The 21,964-nt window shown below is 46.4% G+C and overlaps 1 protein-coding gene across 5 annotated transcripts in view; it reads left to right on the top strand.

Moving 5' to 3' along the window:
* ABCC8 (ATP binding cassette subfamily C member 8) overlaps positions 1-21,964 on the top strand; it is a 77,701-nt gene that overhangs the window by 6,250 nt on the left and 49,487 nt on the right. For 2 of the 5 annotated variants that reach the window (XM_045484671.1, XM_045484669.1), the window contains exons 3-8: positions 486-607; positions 6,228-6,394; positions 8,049-8,291; positions 9,114-9,299; positions 16,478-16,642; positions 19,720-19,875. In XM_045484671.1, coding sequence (XP_045340627.1) covers positions 486-607; positions 6,228-6,394; positions 8,049-8,291; positions 9,114-9,299; positions 16,478-16,642; positions 19,720-19,875 — 1,039 coding nt within the window. Of the gene's footprint in view, positions 1-485; positions 608-6,227; positions 6,395-8,048; positions 8,292-9,110; positions 9,300-16,477; positions 16,643-19,719; positions 19,876-21,964 lie in introns of all 5 variants that reach the window. The other 3 variants (XM_045484670.1, XM_045484668.1, XM_045484673.1) reach the window with 2 other exon arrangements.

The raw sequence follows: 21,964 nt of genomic DNA, 5'->3' as shown, positions 1-21,964 counted from the left end.
TTTCATTGCACCACCTGGGGCTGGGTCCAATGCTGATTTATGCTGTTCATGCTAAGTGGGGCTGTCACTAACAGACTTGTGGTGTACGGGTCCCCGTACTGCCCAAGGGACCCCAGGGACAGGAAGCCAGCTGTGTTCACTCCCAGAGAAATTGTTCCAGGCTGAAGACTCTCCAGCTGTGACTGCCAAAGCTGGCTTCCCCATGGCAGGTTCTATAAGCACGAACCCAGGGAGAGAAGGTCATGAGTTCCAAAGCCTAGATACTGAGCCCTCATAGTCTCATTGTGTGGACTCGGGGGCCCCTAACTAAAGAGCATGTTTGGGATCTGTGTAGGCTGGGCAGAGCTGTCAGTATACGAAGTGGAGCTGTGTGTATGATCCAGAGGCCCTACTGTGTGCTGAATCCGAAGCGTAAAGCCTGGGCTGCGCTATTGGCCCATCTACCTCCAATCTCTCTCTCTCTTTCTCCCTCTCCCCCATCTCAGAGTGACTGAATCCCGCCATCTCCACCTGTACATGCCAGCCGGGATGGCATTCATGGCTGCTGTCACCTCCGTGGTCTACTATCACAACATCGAGACCTCCAACTTCCCCAAGCTGCTGATAGGTAAGGGAGAGGGAGGGGAGGGGAGAGGGATGGTTACCTCTATTCATTCCTTCAGATAACGTTTTCTGAACACTGACTATGTGCCAGGCATTGTTCTAGGTGCTAGAGGTTCAGAAGTGGAGCTGAAACAATCCCTGCCTTCTGGTGTGGGAAAAGACAGACAGGCAAAGAGAGTGAATAAACAAATAGGGAGGAATGATGCTGTGTAGAAAAGAAAGCTGAGCAAGTCTTTGAGTGTGATGGCTGTATTGCTGTCTATATAGGGTGGTCAGGAAAGATCTCTGATGAGACTAAGCGTGCGGGTATTTAGGGGAAGAAATTTTTCGTGGTTTGGAATAGCAAGTGCAAAGACCTTCTGGTAGGAACAAACTGGCAAATAGTCCAGTGTGGGCAAAGCCAAAAGAGGAAGAGAAAGAATGGCAAGAGAGGAACAGAGAAGACACCTAGGCTTTGGGTCTGAGCACCTGGGCAAGTGATGGTATTAATAACTGACATGGCAAAGGAGCAGGGGCTGGGGTTTGGGGAGCTGGGGTGGGTTTGGGACATGTTGAGTTTGAAGCAGCCAACCCATGTGTCAAATGAGCAGTTGAATAAATGAGCCGGGCACTTGAGGGAGGTCAGGACTGGAGATGTATACGTTCAGAGGTCACGGGCTTACAGGTGGCATCTAAAGCTTGAGTGTGGATGAGGTTACCTGGAGAGAGAAGACATAGACCCCAGGACCCCAGAGTTAGAGCCTGCAGTTTGTGAACATTTAGAAAGATTCAAGAAGGAGTGCCTACTTAGACCTTCTGACACTATGTGGCTGGGGTCCTGGGGAATGACTATTGATGTTTGTTGAGCATGTACTGTGTGCCAGGCTTACATGCATTATTTCACTTGATTTCCACAATCTCTGTATTGGTATCATTGCTATCCCCATTCTACAGATGTGGACACTGAACTCAGAGAGGTTACAAACAATGACAGCAAACATTCATTTAACACTTGCTATGTGTCAGATATGTCCTGACACATTAACTCATTTGATCCTTACAACAACACTAAGAGGTAGGTACTATTATTATCTCCCCTTTACACAACAGGAAATTGAGACTCAGAGCTTAAGTGATTTTACTAGTCTAGACCTACCAGGTCTAGATCCCAGGAGTCTGGCACCCAAGGAGGCTCTTAACTGCTTCTGAGACTGTGTGTCTAAGGGTAATCAAACCACTTGGGCCAAAGGTATAAATCTGGAGGTCTACCTCTGTGTTTGGCTCAGTCTGCATGTCGAAGGTCAGGGCTGTACCTCTGACTGTTAGGCTGTGGTCAGACTGTGTGTCATTAAATCAGGCTATGATTTTTAGGAGTCACAACATCTAATTGACATCTGGAGTCTGGAACACTCTGTGCCAAGCCAGAGACAGCACAGTGTCATGAGGGGGCAGAGGGTATTTTCCCATGTAGGGTGGGAGCTGGGCTCTGTCAGGATCATCCAGGTTAACCCCCTACCCAGGTGACCCCATGAGAGTGTGGTCGGGAGACTAGGGGGCACAAGTTGAGAGAGAGAGAGATGTTAAGTACAGACTTCAGAGAGCCTCCCTCTCCTGAAGATTCAGAAGCATCTCCTCATGCAGAGAACCCCTCATTAACCCCAGTGCCTGATGGACCATTGCCCCCAGAAACATCCTGTCTGGTCATTTGCTGAGTTTATTTTCTCATTCTCCGGAAGACATGTAATGTTCTTTCCTTAAAGCACAAATTACCACCTATCGATGGACCATTCTTTCTCCAAAGAACAAGGACTAACTCCCTCCATTCCCTTTTGGTAGAGCTTTGCTCTGCAGAGCCAGAAATTCTAGAACAGGGAAAAGCAGAGAGGAGTACCCAATGAGCTGCAGGCATTGAGGACAGTGGGTATTGGGGAGCAGCCAGCCCTCTGAGAAGACTCCTGTCTGGTCACAGGTCTGGAATCCTGGAGAAAGGTGAATCCACAAAATGACCTTGGTCCTGAGGCACCAGATGAGATCAAGGAAATGTTCTATGAAAAAGTCACATTTGAGCTGAGAACTGAAGGATAGGTAGGAACTACCTGGGAGAAGGGAGAGGAGACCATTGCAGGCAGAGGGAACAGCATGTCTTGAGACAGGAGAAGCACGTTAGGAAATCTGGAAGAAAACCAGTGACTGGAATGCAGAAAGCAGAGAGAGCTGAACTTTGAAGGCTGGAGTGGCAGGTGGGAACCATACCAGGCGGGTATGCCTATCCTAATGCCCTCACCCACAGATAGATGGCATTTGTCCCTCTCTGGGAAGGTTCACCAACTTGGTCTAGTTCCCAGCCCAGACTCAGGCTGGGGCAGACCCCAGGCATTAGCCTTTATCCCATGGCATTGAGGATTAGGGTGTGTGAGGTGTGTGTGTGTGTGTGTGTGTGTGTGTGTGTGTGTGTGTAACTTATACATGAAATTTATTATTTTAACCACTTTTAAATGCAGTTTGTGACATTAAGTACATTGACATTTGCGCAGCCATCATCATCCATCCATCCAACCATCCATCTCCAAAACTTTTCATCTTCCCAGACTGAAACTCTGTATCCATGAAACAGTAACTCCATATTCTCCTCTCTCCCCTATCCCCTCATCCCCTCAAAACCACCATTCTACTTTCTATCTTTACAAACATGACTACTCTAGGTACCTTGTATAAGTGGAAGCATACACTGTTTTGTCCTTTTGTGACTGGCTCGCTTAACTTAGCATAATATCCTCAAGGTTCACCCGTGTTGTAGCATGTAGCATGTAGCATGTAGCATGTAGCATTCTGACGAATGTCCTTTCTTTTTAAAACTGAATAACATTCCATTGTATGGATATAATGCATTTTGCTTATCCATTCATCTGTCAATGGACACTTGGGTTTCTTCCACCTTTTAGTTACTGTGAATAATGCTGTTAGGAACATGGGTGCATTGAGATCATATTTGATCACATACATTGCTTTACAGAGGCAATTCTGGAAGTGGGCAAGAGGGAAAGAGGAGAAACCATGAGAAAGCCCTCCAGGTAGTGCAGGGGACATATGATGGTGGCCACCGAGGAGATATGATGATGACCCAGGTGGCCCAGATATTTAAAAGTAAAGTAGACATGGGGCGCCTGGGTGGCTTGGTCGGTTAAGCATCCGACTTCGGCTCAGGTCATGATCTCACGGTCTGTGAGTTCGAGCCCCGCGTTGGGCTCTGTGCTGACAGCTCAGAGCCTGGAGCCTGTTTCAGATTCTGTGTCTCCCTCTCTCTCTGCTCCTCCCCCATTCATGCTCTGTCTCTCTCTGTCTCAAAAATAAATTTAAAAAACGTTAAAAAAAAGTAAAGTAGACAGAACTTGGTAATAGGTGGGGTGTGGAAAGGGACAGGGAAGGTGCTGGGGTAATGAGAATTCAGAACCTAAAACTTGCCCGCAGCCCCCCTGTCACACCACTGTCCTTTTCTGCTTTTCTCTCAGTCAAGCCCTAAGCTTTGGCTGAGGGCTGCGACGTCCAGCACTGTGGAAATAACCCTTGGGCTTAGTCCTGGGTCCACCACTAACTCCCTGTGTGACCTTGGACACGAACTCAGACTCCATGAGCCTCAGTTTCTATATCTGGACAGGAATTGTAAGTCCCTGTCTAAGTCACAGGACTTTTATGAAGAGCAAATCAGACCACATCTGTTAAGACCCATGTGAGGCATATTTTCAAGTCTTGGCTCCCAAAAGTGACCTTCATGAAGGGCCAAAGAGGTTCTGATGCTCAAGTCCTGTCTGGGGAGTGTAGGTGTGGGGACAGGGTGATGGCCTCCAGCTGTGGGATCCTTGTGACCTCGTCACCAGACCAAGGTGAGGGGTTTATCCTCCCAGTCCTGTCAAGAGGCGGGTAGTATGCAGAAAGCAGACACTTCTGCCCCCTATCCTAATGCCCTCACCCAGGGACCTTAGATAGATGGCATTTGTCCCTCTCTGGGAAAGTTCACCGTCTTGGCCTAGTTCCCAGCCCAGACTCAGGCTGGGGCAGACCCCAACTTTTGTCTCCAAGAGATGCCCTGGCATTTGTGTGACCAGGCCCATCTAGGGATGGAGGGCAGCTTGAAGGTGTCTCCTTCTCTGTGGCCCCACTAGAGAGGAGCTCTAGGGAATGTAGGCTGACCTTATCTGCATAGGACTCTAGGAAGTGAGGGGGAAGGAGCTGCCTACGCTGAAGCAAGCATCTCCTAAAGGGGGGCTTATTATTGTTCCTTCCTCTGGTTGCCAGCTGACAGTGGTTTATTGGCAGGTGGTGGCGGTGAGAATTTAGAGATTAGAATCTACTGATAGCTTCTGATGATTATGGTCCCAGGTCTGAAATCTGGAGATAATAAAAATATTAACAGCTGATGTCCAAAGAGCACCACCCGCTGTGTACCAGGCCCACTGTGCTAAATGCTCACAGCAACCTTTGAGGAAGTGCTGTTATCATCCCCATTTTTATGGGTGAAGAAACAGAGGCCTGGATGGGTTAAATGATTTACCCAAAGTCACATAACTATTAAATTACAGGATCTGAGCCCAAATATATCTGGCTGCAAGGCCCTGTTCTAACCACCGTACACACTGCCTCACAGAGCTATGACTTCCTTTTTCTCATCCCCCAGTCCCCCAGGCTCCATGAGGAGCATCATCATGCTGTATGTAGTGGGCTCTATCCTGGGGACACTCAAGCTTGCAGTGAGCTCGGGCAGGTCACAACCTCTTTAGGGCCCCTTTATAGAGGAGGACAGCTATTAAATGAAAGAGTGGGTCGAAGGATCTTTAAGATTTTCCAGGCTTAGAAATTCCACAAGCAAACCACTATAGGACGGAGGCTCCAGGCATGGGCTCCGCATCAGGCTGGTCCAGTTCCACCTCCCGACTGAGCAGTTACTTAACCTTTCTGAGCCTTAATTCCTTTGTCTGTTAAATCAGGGGTGATGGCACTTTTCCCCTCACAAGGTTGTTGTAAGGAATAAGTGAGATAATACTTAAAGTGCTTCCTTGGCATGGCGCCTACAACTTAGTTAACTTCAAGACCTAATTTTCCTATTTTTCTTATTAATTACTGTAAAGGGAAATTTGGCTGACCAGCTTGACTTACAAAATTAAAAAAAAAAATTTAGTGTTTATTTTTTTATTTTTGAAAGAGAGAGAGAGAAAGAGAGCGAGCAGGGGAGGGGCAGAGAGAGAAGGAGACACAGAATCTGAAGCAGGCTCTAGGCTCCGAGCTGTCAGCACAGAGCCTGACTCGGGGCTCGAACCCACAAACCGTGAGATCATGACCCGAAGCGAAGCCGGATGCTTAACCGACTGAGCCACCCAGGTGCCCCTTGACTTACAAGATTATTAATGTTTTGAACATACCTATCATGAATGTTTTAATGTTTCAGATGTATACCATCTGAAAATTACACACATATATTCACACACACAGCCTTTTATTCAGAAATGTGCTCTCACACCCATAACAGTGGCTTGTTCACACAGATACGTCCTTCCTGACATACTTCTTTTCTCTCCTTCTCTCCCACACACTTGCACACCCATGACTGCACACACATGCAAATCCACACACACATGTCCTCTCCCCTGCAGCCCTGCTAGTCTACTGGACCCTGGCCTTCATCACCAAGACGATCAAGTTCGTCAAGTTCTATGACCACGCCATTGGCTTCTCACAGCTGCGCTTCTGCCTTACGGGGCTGTTGGTGATCCTCTATGGGATGCTGCTCCTGGTGGAGGTCAATGTCATCAGAGTGAGGGTAAGCAGACCACTCCTGAGCCACCCCAGCACCCATCTCAGGACACACCTTAGCCAGGGCGGGGCTTCTGATCAGTGTCCTTCCCCTGGATGTGGGCCCCCACTCTGCTTCTTAGCCAAGCCCTAGAAGCAGTCAGACTCCTTTACCCACCCCCAAAGCAGAGTTGAGGCCGGTGGGGGAGTTTTGAGAGGAACATTCCATCTGGTCCCACTGCCCTCTACCCGAGGATCCCAGAGGGAATGGAAGTGATAGGATGTATTAGCCAAGGTTGAGGGATTCTGAGTTTAATCCCATAGAAGAGGGAAAAGAGTTTCAAGTACTGGCTTCCCCCGAGCTCTGTTGTTGTTTCTGTTGTTTTGGGGGAAGGGAGTTAATGTATTCATCATAGTTTCACATATACCTGAATGAGTAAATGTGGCTGCATACATGGCTTTGGTCTTCTTTTGTTATCATTTTTGCTTATTCCCTTTACCTCTTTCCTCTCTTCCTACTCTATGCTCCCCAGGCCTTCCCCCCCCCCCAAGTAACCCAGATAACAACCTAATATGTGCACTTCCATTCTTGGTTTTTATTAGTATAATATCATATACTTGTATCTACTTAAGGTTCTTTTTTCTCAACACATGTAAGAGCAAGGTTTTTCCTCTCAATATTCATTTTATAAAAATAGGATCATATTATACACAGTTTTCTGCATCTTGCTTTTCTCACCCAACAGATATCTCTTAGGACTCCCTCCAAGTCTGGTATGGCTAATTTAGTTTTCTTAATGGCTGCATAATATTCCATCATGTGGATGAGCAATAATTTATTCAGCCATTACCCTATTGATGGGCATTCACTGTGTTGCCAAGTTTCTGTCTTCACAAATAATGGTGTATTCAACATGCTTCTATCTTTATGTATTGCTGCTTTTATTTCTTTGGGATAGAGTCCAAGGAGTGGAGTTGCTAGTTCAAAGAGTCTGTGTATTTTAAATTTTAATCAATGTTGCAGATTGCCTTCCAGAAAGACTATAATCTACTAGCAATGAATACGACAACCGTCTCCCTTCCTCCAACAAGCAATGGGCCAGCCCCATTTGGGTGATAAGTGTGAAGTGCTCCTTGCATTTGCATTTCTCTGATACCCCTGTTTAGTTGGTGATTTACAGGGTACAAAGGCCGACCTCACTCCCTGCCTCAACTGACCCTCACAGCACCCCTGGGATGCAAGTACCACCCACATTTTAGACTTTCTAAAAAGGAAACTTTTTAGAGGAGACTTGTCCAAAGACACCTTGCTAGTAAGTGGAAGAGGCAGGTCTGCAGGGCTCCATGTCCTGCAAACCCGACATGAAACATGGTAATGTCCTCAGATCTGTGGGGAAGATGGCATACGGGAGATTTCTGTTCTTTCCCACTCCGGCTTAGATCCAACCCAACCCAGCTAAGGGGATACAGAGCAGACCTCAATGAAGAGTTACAAGCCAGGAGGCCCTGGCACTGATGGCCAGGAGGGGTGGAGGGACCCATTTCCTGGGAATAGGCAAGAGATGGCCCCCTATGTTAGAGGTCAAGGGTGGGGTGTCACAACCCCAGATCTTTTCTGGGGCAAAGTGGAGGGTGGTGAGAAGTTGTACTTACCCATCCCCTGTGACCCATGTGCCCCACAGAGATATATCTTCTTCAAGTCGCCAAGGGAGGTAAAGCCCCCTGAGGACCTACAGGACTTGGGGGTGCGCTTCCTGCAGCCCTTCGTGAATTTGCTATCCAAAGGCACCTACTGGTGGATGAATGCTTTCATCAAGACTGCCCACAAGAAGCCCATTGATCTCCGAGCCATTGGGAAGCTGCCCATTGCCATGAGGGCCCTCACCAACTACCAGCGGCTCTGTGAGGCTTTCGACACCCAAGCGGTCAGTGGGGGCCCTGCCTCACCATCCGTCCCCCTCCCTCTAATTTACAGTCACAGATGGGGACCTCAGAAGGCATCAGGTCAAACCCCTGGTAGGGCCTATGAGGGGAAGAGGCTTGCCCTGAGTCACACAGTGAAGCAGGGACAAGTCCAGAACTAAAGATTCAGAGGACTGTCACAGCTAGAATGGCCCTTACACCCTTGTTGTCCACATGGGGGAAACTGAGGTCCTGAGAAGGGATGTGACCCCACTGCATTCCCTCATGTCCTATGTTCTTCCTTCTGGAGTTCAGTGACTTATAAAGGTGGGAACGTTCACCCATATTAAAGCAGAGATTTAGTGGACTGACACTTGCATGAATTCTGTAAGTTGAGCCAAGTAGGGGTCTCCCTCTGTCACTACCATGGAAACGGAGGCTCTGAGAAAGGCGCAGAACTGGCCCACAGCTGGTAGGTGGCAGAGCCGGTGTCCCAACTCCGAGTCCAGTGTTCCTTTGCTGCCTCTGCCCTAGCATGGGGAGGAGGGGCGGACACTGAGGCAGATGCAATGCGGGTGGTGACGAATAAGTGTGCCACATGCTGTGCTCATCACATGGTCCCTGACCGGCTGTGTGACCTTGATCAATCATCTGGCCTCAGTTTCCCCATCTGAACTGTGTTGGTGTTGGGAGGGCCCACCTCACCATGCACTTGATGGTTCAGTGATTTCTTCCTGGAGTTCACCTGTCTGCAGAAAAGTTTCCCCAGGCAGCAGGAACCAGGGACTTCCTGGGAGGCCAGATTCTGCCATTCTGACCAGGCCATCGGTCTCTCTCGGCAGCAGAAGGACTCGCAGAGCACACAGGGTGCCCGGGCCATCTGGCAGGCACTCTGCCGTGCCTTTGGGAGACGCCTGGTCCTCAGCAGCACTTTCCGTATACTGGCTGACCTGCTGGGCTTCGCCGGGCCGCTGTGCATCTTCGGGATTGTGGACCACCTTGGGAAGGAAAACCGCGTCTTCCAGCCCAAGGTAGGCCATCCCAGGGGTAGAGCAGGGTATCCTTTGGAAGATTTTCCCTTGTACATGAGAATGTGCAAGGGGCCAATGTGTGTGCACTTTGACTGCACTGGGTCAGCTCCTCACACACGCACAAAGCCCTTGGCAATATCTCCCTCTAGAAGATGCTCTGCATCTGGTTAACAGAAATGCCAGGGGGCAAGCTTGTGCCCCAGGAAGATTTATGATGCCCTTGCCATCTCTTCATCTTGCCATCATTGCCATAATTCCTCTCCCAGTTATTAGTCATTCAGAAAGTTGTAGGAAGTACATTTGTTTACTCAGTGTCTAGGGCTTCTGTGATTTGTTGGATATGTTGGCTTAGTTTACATCATCCTAATGGACTCTAAACAACTTCACAATCTGTCTTCTTCAGTTCTGTATATCCTGGCATTCAAGGCTCTACAGGGACATCTTGGAAGTTGCTGCTGGGGGTGACAAGAGGGAAACCTCCATGAGTTTCTCCCCGCCCCCAATTCCAGATTTCACTCAAAGCTGACCCAGTTTTATGAATATGTGGGCCTTTCCCATCAAAAATTCTTTTTACAAAAGGATTCCATGTCTTTTTTTTTTTAATTTTTTTTTTTAATGTTTATTTATTTTTGAGACAGAGAGAGACAGAGCATGAATGGGGGAGGGTCAGAGAGAGGGAGACACAGAATCTGAAACAAGCTCCAGGCTCTGAGCTGTCAGCACAGAGCCCGACACGGGGCTTGAGCTCACAGACCGCGAGATCATGACCTGAGCCGAAGTCGGCCGCTTAACCAACTGAGCCACCCAGGTGCCCCAAGGATTTCATGTCTTAAAAGTACTTGAAACTCATTGGATTAGACGATATCCAATGGCCTTTGCAGCTTTAAAGATGCTACAGACTGAAATCCATTGGACGAAAGAAGCAGGAAATCTTTGTGGGGGTTGATTTTCCCTGCTAGGGCAATGGCATCCCCTCTGGGGATGAGCGTGGGGTACTTTATTCCTTTATCTGTTTCCTTGCTGCCACTTAGGTTTAGATGGCCACAAAATGGAAAACTTTTCACGTGTAACAAGACTCAGAGTTTTATTTTCCCAGCAGGAATATCATTGTAAACTTTTAGCCACAAACAGACAGTCTGAAAATGGTGCTGAGAATTGCTAATTAGGGACCTTAATGATTTATGACATTCCCTTGTGTAACACTATTCATCTCCTTGGCTCTAAGATCGCAGAGAGCATTTAATCCTCTGGAGGTTTATATTAAGTTTTTTAAGAGATATAATTAATCAGCTGAGCACTTCTGATCAGCAGTATGAGACACTCCAAATCTGTTTGTCTGATTTATTCAGCAAATATTTATTGAACCCTACTCTGTGCCAGGCCTGGTTTGGGCTGTGGGAATCCAGAGGCAATGGTTATGATGAGGACCATTCACAATACTGACAACCACGTCCTGACCACTTAACGCATGCACGGCTGCTTGTGGGAATTATGCATGTGTTGTCACATCTCATGCCTAACACAACCTTTTAGGGTAAATTTTTTTTTTTTTTTTGGTAACAGCTTAATTGAGATATCATTCACATACCATATAACTTACGAAGTAGGTATTTTTATCCCCATTTTACAGATGAGGGACTTGAGGTGTGGAGAGGTTAGGTAACTTTCTTTAGTGTTTCTCAGTTACTTAGCGACAGAGTTGGAATCTGAACCCAAGTCTCTTTCACTCCATAGTATATATCCCCTACTATGAGGGGGTGTATACAGGGAACTGTAGGAAGAGGGAGTGGCTAACTCAGCCAGTAGTCATGGATAACTTCATAAAGGAGCTAGTATTTGAATGGGGCCTTGACATATCAGTATGAGTTGGCCAGGCTAAGATGGGCAGATTTCTAGTTCAACACGAATGTAAGGACTCTTCTTGCTTATTTCGACCTTGATGGCTTTTGAACCTCTGAGCTGTACTTGGCCCCAAAAGAGAGAGGAAGGGCCATCTCCTCTTGTCTACAAGAGTGTTACCTTCAGTTCTAGTCTGACCATAGATGACTCCAGAATACTCTACATTGATAACCCTGTAGCAACAGGGCCTGTTGTTACTATTGGGCGGGGGGGGGGGGGGGGGGGGGGGGGGGGGGGAGTGTCACAGGCCAGAGCCCTTGTCAGCTTGTCCACATTGTTGTCTTCTTCCCGTGTTTCCCAAAGCTCTGGTGGGCTTCTGCTGGTGAGAGAGCTCTGAGGCAGGATGTGCCAGAGAGATAGTGAGAACAGCACTTAGAATTTTAGCTCATCTGAACGTTAGCTTTGCGGTCTCTTTTCTCTTTATTTGTATACCAACCCTGGGATTTACTGCCCTCTCGTTGGAATGCTCTTGTCCTGGTTACTCGTCAGTACATAAATCCCTGAGACAGATGGCTCTGCCTCAGTGGCTGCAGGCCTTATCAGATTTAATATTTGTTCCCTGCAGCCCAAATACAATCAGCAAATTACAGACACTGAAACAAGAGGTGAAAGTAAATATAGTCTCCAGTGTCAGCAGCAAAGAATCCTCAACCGTGTGGTTGCCTGGGATATGGCTTAATTCTCATTTGGGCTTCTGGACCCAGAAAATGGGGCAGAGGGGTCATTTATTGAGGCCATTCAGTTCATCCCCCTGCCTCCCAATGGCTCTAACTCAGAGAGACAGGTGCTGTTCTAGTCTTTATGAACCTACAAGGACAGAAGCTCTCTAGCTACGTGTGCCAGCATTTAACAACCCTCTCTGTGAGAAAGCCCTTCTTTCCACTCAGCCTCGATCCACGCTGCTGTAGTCTGCACAGCCGGACACGACTGTTTACATCATTGTCAGTGGCTGCCCTGTCCTCCCTTCCCTTTCCGGGACACTCAGAGTTGGCAGGAATCACACCGCCCTTGGCATCTGCGAGGACAAACATTATCTCTTCTTTAATTCCACACTCCTGCCCCGTCTGCCACACCCCGGGGAAAGCTGGGACCCTGGCTGGGAGCAGCCCATGACCTCCCCCTCTACTGCCTCCTCTCCCACCTAACCCCCACCCACAATCTGTCACCTGCTGTGGATGCCACTGATCTGGCTGCAGGGCAAGGGAACTGGATTCATAATGAACTGCCAGCATCTGAAACCTGCCAGCACTGCCCTAGGCCATTAGTTGAGGAGAGAAAGAACAGTCTGGGTTTGATCTGAGGGCCAAAGCTTCAAACAGCCTCTAACCTCAGAGGGGAAACGTGTGTAAGTTTGTGAGCGTACATGTGTTTCTGAATGAGTTCTCCTGGAAACTGTTTATAATTCTGTATGTATGTCCTTCTATTTGTCCTGTGTCTCTTCGTTTATCTCTTTCCATGTGTGTCTGTGTCCCTATTTGAGTACATGTATTTGTAGCTATTGTTGTGGGTGACTGTGTAAATTTATATGCATTTCTGTGACTTTGTGATGTCAGTGTGTGGGCTGGTGTCTTCATGGCAATGCCCATGCAGCTGCTCTGGCCTGGCAGGACTCCCTTCATCTCACTAACCCCTCTCAGCCACCAAGACTCAGCTCAGATGTCACCTCCTCCAGAAAGACTTCCTCTCATAGGGTTAGATTCCTCTCCTCTGTGCTCCCATAACATCTGGGGCTTGCACCATCAAAAACCCCTTGTCTCTTTCCCAACTTGACCCTGAGTCCCCTACGACAAGAACTGCATTATCTGATCCCCGGGTGCCCAACACCCAGCTCTATGCCTGACATTCAGGAGGCACAGGAGAAATGATTCTTCAGGGAATCATATAGAAGTTGCCACATATTGAGTGCTTATGCTTACTAGATATTTTTAGCTGCATTGTTACGTTAAATTCTCACAACAACTCTTAGTAGAAACCCTTAATGGCCTCATTTTACAGTGAGGAAACTGAGGCTCAGAGAGTTTGAAGAACTTACATAAAGACACAGTGGCTAATATATAATGATCTAGGACTCAAACTCAGATGTGGCTAACCTCTAAATCCAGGCTCTAAACCACCATGATAACTGGTTATAGATGGATGGTTGGGTACATTGGTCCATGAGTGTTCAAAGACAGTTGTCATTGTTTTCACCCAGGGTCTTCCAGGGCTGGGACCTAAGGGCAATGCATCTTCTGGTTCCCGCCAAAATAAGAAGCAAAAGCCCATGTGATCCCTCTCCATTAAGCTCTAGAGAACAAGGGAAGGAGGGCTTTCCAGTCATATCTCTGGCCAGACAGGGATAATGAGGGTCAGAACTATAGAGTCAAGGGTCCTAGGTTCTAGTCCTACCTGTGCAATGAACCCAGCTCAACTGCAAAATGGAGAAATGTAGGGGCATCTGGGTGTTTGTTGAGCTTCCAACTTCAGCTCAGGTCACGATCTTGAAGTTTGTGAGTTCAAGCCCTACATCGGGCTCTGTGCTGACAGCTCAGAGCCTGGAGCCTGCTCTGGATTCTGTCTCCCTCTCTCTGCCCCTCTCCCGCTACACTCTTTCTCTCTGTCTCTCTCAAAAATAAACACTTAAAAATGGGAAATGTATAACTTCTATAACAAGTAGATGGGAAGGAAGAGCATATACATTGATTGATTTAAATATGTATTGAGCACCCCCGGAAACAAACACAGTTTCTTTCCCTGAGAGCTTGTGAAAATGTGGGACGAGGGTATCTGATCTTCTGAAGCATTTAACTCCCACCAGATGTCATGTTGCAGGTCCTTGGCCTTTCCTCTCTAGCCTTCAAGGTGCTGGGCAATGTCAGTGCCCTCACACCCATTTAAACCTCCCCAATGCCTGCCTTCCTTGGGTAGTAGTGCCTCAGGTCTCTTTGGCTAGTTTAGTTCCCACTTCTTAATAAAAACTTAGCTAGTCTGGGCTCCATATCTTCTATGTCTCTCTTTGAAGAGAGATCAATAATGTCCTAATGACTTATATCTACAGGAAGATTTTCATTTTAATAGGCCACGAAATTCTTGATCCAAAGAAATATAGTTTCTGACCCTGTGGTGTGTGTGTGTTATGGGGGGAAGGGGTCAAGGTTTTGCCTTTAAAGCTGCAAAAAAAGAATTTGTTGTTTTATTAAAAATGTGAAAATGATGAGTGTATTTAACAAATGCCACCCATACTCTCACCAACATACGTGATCAGTTGACTTTTCTAGTCCTCATTTTCCAGCCTACGTGTTTTCCGATCATTGTGACATAGCACATGCATGGCAGTCCTTGCTGCTTGAGAGCTTTTGTGATGATCAGTGTTCTTGAGTGTGTGGTGTTCCCATGAGCATCATACCATACCTAACCATTCTCTGTGGTTGGACATTTGCATGGCTTTTCAGACTCTCCCCTTGCTGTAGTCCAGAGATAGAATACTTTTTTCACATACAGCTATTTCTTGGGGTGAAATTATTTCCTTTGGGGTAAATTCCCATGATGTGCTTTGTTGCTTTAACATAATGGACTCCATTCTCCAGAGCTGGGTCTCTGCAGAAGATGATAGAACCTAAGAATTCCAAAATGTGTTGGATAGGACCAGTCTTTCCCAAACCCACATGCCTTCTTTTTTGACTGAGAACCAGCCAAGTGGCCATGTTTCTGTCCCCCACAAGTCATAAGCTTGTAGCTGACAATGGGAGACTCAAGGTCAAAAGGCTAGATAAGGCTTTGGTAGTACATCTAGGGTCGTAGTTTTGGCATCACACAGGTTCATGTTCACATGTTGTCCCTTATCAGCGTGTGACCTTGAACCAGCCACATAGCCATGCTGAGACACCATTTCCTCATGTATAAAGTTAGGCTCATAATGGCATTCTTCTCATTAGTGTATTATGAGAATGGAGTTCTGTACCTGATAAATATTGTATCCTGCCTGTAGGATACGGGTCTCAACCCCCGCAGCCTAATTTTAAGGTCCATTTTGCTGCCTCCAGCCCACCCCCACCCTCTACCCTCCCTTTTCTCCTTCTGCCTTTCCCTCTGGTTCTTTGACAAATGAGACAGAGTCAGGGGTTCAGGCCTTGGTAGGGCCTTCCTCTATGAGACCTCAGTGGTCTCTCTGTGTCTGCTTCCTGCTTCCTCTCTCTGTGTCTGTGAAAAGCCTCCTTTCCCACAGATCCAGGGAGAGATGATAGACGTAAGCTCCATGAAGCAGGGCTGGTTTAGAAGGCCCAGATCTTTTCTACTACCATTCGATAGCCCTGTATCCGAGATCCAGGAATTTCTGACTCTAGGAAAAAGAATCCTTTTAGAGTTCTGACCCCTTGGACCTGATCCTGGCCATAGACATGCCCTCAGCCTCCTTCTCATCACTATGTTCCCACCACCCTTTAGCCTGCAGCAGCTCCTATCCCCTTTCAAATGGCTTTTGGAGTTCAGGGCAGAGTCTCAGAAAGGGGAGAGAGCGCTGTCTTCATGGAAACATTGATGTGGTTCTGCTGGGGAGCAAAGGTTTAATCAGGATCAAAGTTTTCCTGGGAGTTATTGATGCTGAATTTGGAAACAGGCATGCTGTTGTTTCCTGGTATCTTTAGCAACAGAGTCAAAATGTTTGGTTTTTCCCAGTGCTTATCATCTGAGATCTTGCCAGAGGTGCAACAAGAGGACCTTCGATTTAAAAGGACCCCACGGGACCCCACGAGGCTCAGGGGCTTCTAAAATCTTCTCCAGCCTGTTATAGGTGATGACTTTCCATCTCGCCTGGGAGCACTACAGTTTTCCCATTGGTCTTTCTTCCCCAGAAATTTCTACAGGGCAGGCTGTCGGTGAGTGTAGGACAAGACCTCAGCTCATCCCGGTTTTTTTGTAGCAGAGAACACACGTTGTGGGATTTGTTCAGGCAATTCTGGTTTTGGCTGCTCTGTGATTTGCTCTATTTATTCTTGTTCCATTCAGAGTGATCTCCCCTGGGCCCAGTGGCCACGAAGCTGAGAGTCATATTTATGAGCATGAGGTTAGAACTGGGCCACATTCTGTTCTCCTAAGTAGGATGATGAAGAGGGGATAGGCACCCCTCCCTGTGGCTAGAAGAATGTTTAGTTGGATTTATTAGTCTAATTTCCCTCATAAACAGCTGCATAAAGCTTTGCAAGCACGGAGGGTCTTATAATAATGGCCACTGTGGCACAGTAACAGGTGCTAATGGCGGTCATTTTGCTAGCAACGACAGCCACCTCTGAATTCTCTTTCAGACGCAATTTCTCGGGGTTTACTTTGTCTCATCCCAAGAGTTCCTTGCTAATGCCTACGTCTTGGCCGTGCTTCTGTTCCTTGCCCTCCTACTGCAAAGAACATTTCTGCAAGCATCCTACTATGTCGCCATCGAAACTGGAATTAACTTGAGAGGAGCAATACAGGTACTTTTTGCAATACAGGCTAATTATGTTTTCACTTAGCAGTAAGAACCGCGTTATTCATCCTCATGGGCACTTAAGAATAATTCCAGTGTGAGTTTATCTTTTTGTTGCCCTTTAGCAGTGATTTGAAACAATAACCATTGACAAAGAGGTGTAGGAAGAGTGGAAAGTGCCTTGGGCTGGACTCAGGGAGTGCAATAGTTCTAGCCCTGGTTCTGCTTTGCACGAGGTCTGTGATGTCACCTGCTTGGCTTAGAATGGGACAGATGTCACTAATGGGTCACCACATTCTTTCCTGCTGAATGCACATGCAGCGTCAGACTCCTTCCCCAGATTCTGTCCCAGGGGTCTGCTACCAGTCTTCTCTGGGTGCAAAAAAAAATAAATGAGCTTGACTTACTGGGACTAGAGAGCCTCTAATGTCTATTTGAGCTCTTAAATCTTGGCCCAGCAAGATTTATTTGAACTCTTAAACCTTGGACCTAGTCCCTTGGATCTAGGTCCTTCTTCCTTACCCCTGTGGTTTCCTTCCCAGAGTGGGTTTAAAGGGTGATCAAAATCAGGAAGGATTCAGGGCACTTTTAGGCAAGGCAGTGACGAGAGTTGTCCAAGCCCTAGTATTCTCTTTAGAATTTTGGTTCAGCCATTGGAATGGAGAGACCCAGTGAGATGGTGGGTTAAGTAGGACAAAAGTTTGTTTTCCACACACAGTCAGGGCTGCTGTGGCAGCTGCACACTTGTCAGGGACCCTGGCTCCTTCTGTAAGGCTGCCAGCCTGCTCATGTGCCTTCTGCCCCATGGCTTCAGATGACTATTGACATTGCCAATGCTGGGCCTACACTTAAACCAGCAAGAGAAGAAAGATGGGACAAAAGGAGAGAATGCTGCCTTCTTTTAAAATCATAATGCAGAAGGTACACGTGTCCTTCTTCACCCCATCGATGAGAAATTGGCCACGTGGCCACACCTAGAGAGGTTAGAAAGTGTGGTCTTTGTTCCTGACAGCCATATATGCCCTGCTAGAAATTATTCTCGTGAAAAGAGAAGAATGGGTCTCTCGTGAAAAGAGAGAATGGATATTGGGAGACAACTAGCAGATTCTGCCATACCCAGAAATTCCCATGAAGTCAGTAGAACACTCAGAAGTTGTGACTAAATCCCAAAGCCACATCACACTTCAAGACAGAAATATTTCTCATTTCATTATTAACATTGACTGGTCCTTGGGAGCCAGGATCAGAGGCTTTGCAGAAAAGAGACTGAGAGGAGAAGGGTATGACCTGGGCTGGGGACCCTGTCAGAGTCCAAACTCTGGTTATCTTAGTACAGGCCATGTGAATGGTGCCCCCTGGAGTTGTACACAGATTGTGCATCTGTACATGACAACGCTGCCCATCCCCAGTGGTTTTTCATTGAGAAAACAGAATCATTTCCTCATCATGTGAGAGTGGTGGAAAGAGCCCAGGAAAATACAAGACCCTCTGAGATTCACAGGGGCTCAAATCTAGGGAGAGCAAAGTCATTTCTCAGTTCAGAAAACCTCTCTGAAAATCCCAGCCTCTGCACAGACTCTTCCATTGACTGGCAGGCACATACCACCATAGACAACAGCCAATTTTGTAGTCAGTTTTGTAATTAAATCTTTCTACTTGTAGGTCATAAATTACACACTAGCCCAGTATTTTCCAATTACGCTAAAAGAGCCAAATATGGTTTTTAAATGGATTAGCATGTAACTGTTCTTATCAAACTGTCTGAATCCAGGAGAGCTAAATTCATATGCCACAAAAAGAAACTGCTGGTATTAATTATAAAACAAATTAGAAGAACAAACCCTTTTTTCAGAGATTTACATAAAATTGTAGATAAAGGTCTACGTCTTCATGGGTTTGAGAAGAATGACAGTTCTTGAATGAAAAGTTATTAAGCCCCTTGCTTGTATTATATATATAATTTGTGGACATAAACCAGCTATCAGTCAATTGTGGATTTTTGTGTATCCTAGTCTTTACTTAATAATGCTTTATTTGATAGATTACTCTATGTTCCTACTTCACTAAAACTAAATTTACTATTATTCTTTGAAGACTGATTTCACATAACCTGGGCCGTGCCTAGATCTGTCCAAAAATGTCATTGCCATTATTTTAAACTGTACCCATAGTGTATATAAACTCAAAAGAGACATATGATAGGTTCATGCTTTAAGCAGACCTGATCCACAAGAAAGCTTGGGTTTCACAAAAGGTGAATTTAGGACTGGGAGTCCACCTGACAACAGAATGCACAATAGAATTTCATTTAAGAGGAGGCATCCTTAGGACATTGAAGACAGAAACGCATTTCTCCTTGTTTAAGAGCACATAACTTGAAAATTGCCATGTTTCTAGGAGGCACGATCACTCAGCACACAGAGCTTTTAGGATCAGAGCCCACAGGGAGCCATTTCCATGGCTGCTCCCCATCTGCCTGAAGAGACAGAACAAGGTCCTCTGGGGGCAGGACTCCCATGGTGGTGGGGCTGATCGATACTTGTATGTCATGTCTCACGAAAGACCTTCCCAAGCTGATCCCTTGTTTTCTTTCAAGGCTCAGTTAAGACAAGACACGGCCTCCAAACATACCCCTCCCCTGGTTGAAGACAGCCACATTAAAACAGACAGCTGCCCCACTTTATCATTTTTATGAAGTGTGTTCTCCACTGGCCTCTGGCAAACCAAGAATACAACAGGACACGAAGATCACTTTTAAGATTTAAGAGCTAATTAAGTCCTGTCCCCAAGGGAGAGGTCTTGCTTTGCTGGGGAAGTAGCTTGCCATGCTGGCAAGGATTCCTCATGTGAATGCTGCCTTTCTGACTTGCTTGTTCTGTAATCAAAGGCCTTTGCCTCTCTGAGCCTCAGTTACCTCATTTGTAAAATTGGAACCACTAATGCAGTGCCCCCTTACAAAGCTGCTCTGGGGCCCCATGGAGGAATGTCTGAGAAGGCACTGGCATATTGTAGACACATGGCATCTGGGAGACGGATTAGAATGATGATGATGACAAATGTGAAATACTCTGCTCTCATTTCCAGACCAAGATTTACAATAAAATTATGCACCTGTCCACCTCCAACCTGTCCATGGGGGACATGACAGCTGGGCAGATCTGCAACCTGGTTGCCATCGACACCAACCAGCTCATGTGGTTTTTCTTCCTGTGCCCAAACCTTTGGGCCATGCCAGTACAGGTAAGGGATGTGTGTCTGGGTGGGGGTGGGGGGCACAAAGTCAGAATCTGCTGGTACATGCCCAGTGACTAGGGGCTCACCATCTTCCATTCCATGTTTGCCTGCACCTTCCATACCCTTGGGGTCTCCATGGTGTGTAGCCCTGGCTTCCAATAGTCGCTCACACTCTGTAAAAGGTCTAGCTATCTCTCTTGTCATTTAGGCTCTCAAAAAGCAGCCAACCTTAAAAAAAAAACTATGGGATAATCATATATGGAACATTTTTGCAGACATTAAAAGTTATGTTACAACAAAGTACTTAATTACACTGAAAAGTGTTCATGATGGATGTTTAAGCCAAAAAGGTTACAAAATAGTACATGCAGTGAGCTTCACGCTAAATTGGAATACGTGTACGTGTACACATTGGCACAGACTCACCCAGAAAAAAGAACTAGAAGGCCACATGGTGGGGTTCCGAGTGACTTTTATTTTCTTTATGCATTTCTAAATTCTCAAGTAAGCACGTGTTTTTCTTGAAAATCAAAAACATGATTATTTCTAAAGCCAAACAACCTTTGGGGATGGTTCTGAAGGAGGTGCATTCTCCCCCAACGATAGCAGGAGAATCCTTGGCGTGGTTTTCCTGACTCCTGGTCTGGTCTGCTCTGTCTCTCATCTGGAGCTTTGACCATGGACTTGGCTTCACTCTGGTGAATCCCAGAACCCCTGCAGGCTCCACAGAGGCTGCCTGGTATAGAGGAAAGTGCCTGGACTTTGGTGAAACCAGTTGATTCAAATACTTAACCTGTCTGAGCCTCAATTTCCTCATTTATGAAAAGGGGATGATTCCTACCCTCTGGTGTTGCTATGATGAGTCAATTAGACGATGTAAGTAAAGCACCAAGCAGAGTGCCTGGCCTAGAGCAGTCACTAAGTAAATATCAGATCCCTGGAAATTGCAGACTTTGGTTTGAGTGAGGACTTTACCAGTTCAGAATCGATTGCTTCTTAGGACGCAGATTCCACAAAACTTTATCTCAAGTGATTTTTATTGGTACTTCTTACCTGTAAAACTTATATTTGAAAGACTTTAAAGGAAAATAGAACAGAGAGTCAGCTAGGCATCTTGATGGGGACGTAAGACAAGGAATCTGATGGTCCTTTTTATGGGGACAGCCCTGTATGCCATCCCCTATTACCACTTATCCATGTCTAGACCACCGTCCTCCTCCCAGCTCTACCAAGATGGATTGGTGGCTACAGAAGCTATAGAAAGGGGCATCTGGGTAGTTCAGTTGGTTAAGTGTCCTACTCTCGATTCCAGCTCAGGTCCTGATTTCACAATTCATGAGGTAGAGCCCCATGCTGGGCTCCATGCTAACAGTGCAGAGTTTGTTTGGGATTCTCTCTCTCCCACCCTCTCTGCCCCTCCCCCACTCATGAGAGTTCTCTCTCTCTCTCTCTCAAAATAAATAAATAAACTTTTTTAAAAAAAGAAGCCATAGAAGGGCCTGGAGAGTTCATCTAATATAGTTACCAGTCTTTTATCCACAAGAACACTTTCTATTATGTCCCCTTAAACAACCTCTTTTGAAAGATTTTGTCCACCAAAATCTTCATTAAGATTTCATTTGTCCACCAGATTATCATTACTACTATTTATAACGTTTATTGCACATACATCATTGCTAACAATGCTAATACTAATAACCCTTGCCCCAGGGGCACCTGGGTGGCTCAGTCAGTTAAGCATCCAACTTCATTCAGCTCAGGTCATGAACTCACTATTCATGGGTTTGAGCCCCACATTGGGCTCTGTGCTGACAGGTTGGAGCCTGGAGCCTGCTTCCAATTCTGTGTGTGTGTGTCTCTCTCTCTGCCCTTCCCCCTGCTTGTGCTCTCTCTCTCTCTCTCTTTCTCTCTCTCTCAAGAATAAATAAACATTAAAAAAATTAAAAGAAAAAATAAACCTTGCCTGCCCCAGCCTCTGTCACTTATGCAGTTAACCCTCCCAACACCCAGGGGGTGGTAGTTTTTATCTCCACTACTTACCTTTGTTTATTTATCATGAAGTATCATTTGGTTTTCCACTTTTAATTCCTTAAAG

The sequence above is a fragment of the Leopardus geoffroyi genome, chromosome D1, assembly GCF_018350155.1.
Source record: "Leopardus geoffroyi isolate Oge1 chromosome D1, O.geoffroyi_Oge1_pat1.0, whole genome shotgun sequence".
Classification (NCBI taxonomy): Eukaryota; Metazoa; Chordata; class Mammalia; order Carnivora; family Felidae; genus Leopardus; species Leopardus geoffroyi.
The sequence above is the reverse complement of the archived record's forward strand: the minus strand, read 5'-3'. Positions and strand labels throughout refer to the sequence as shown.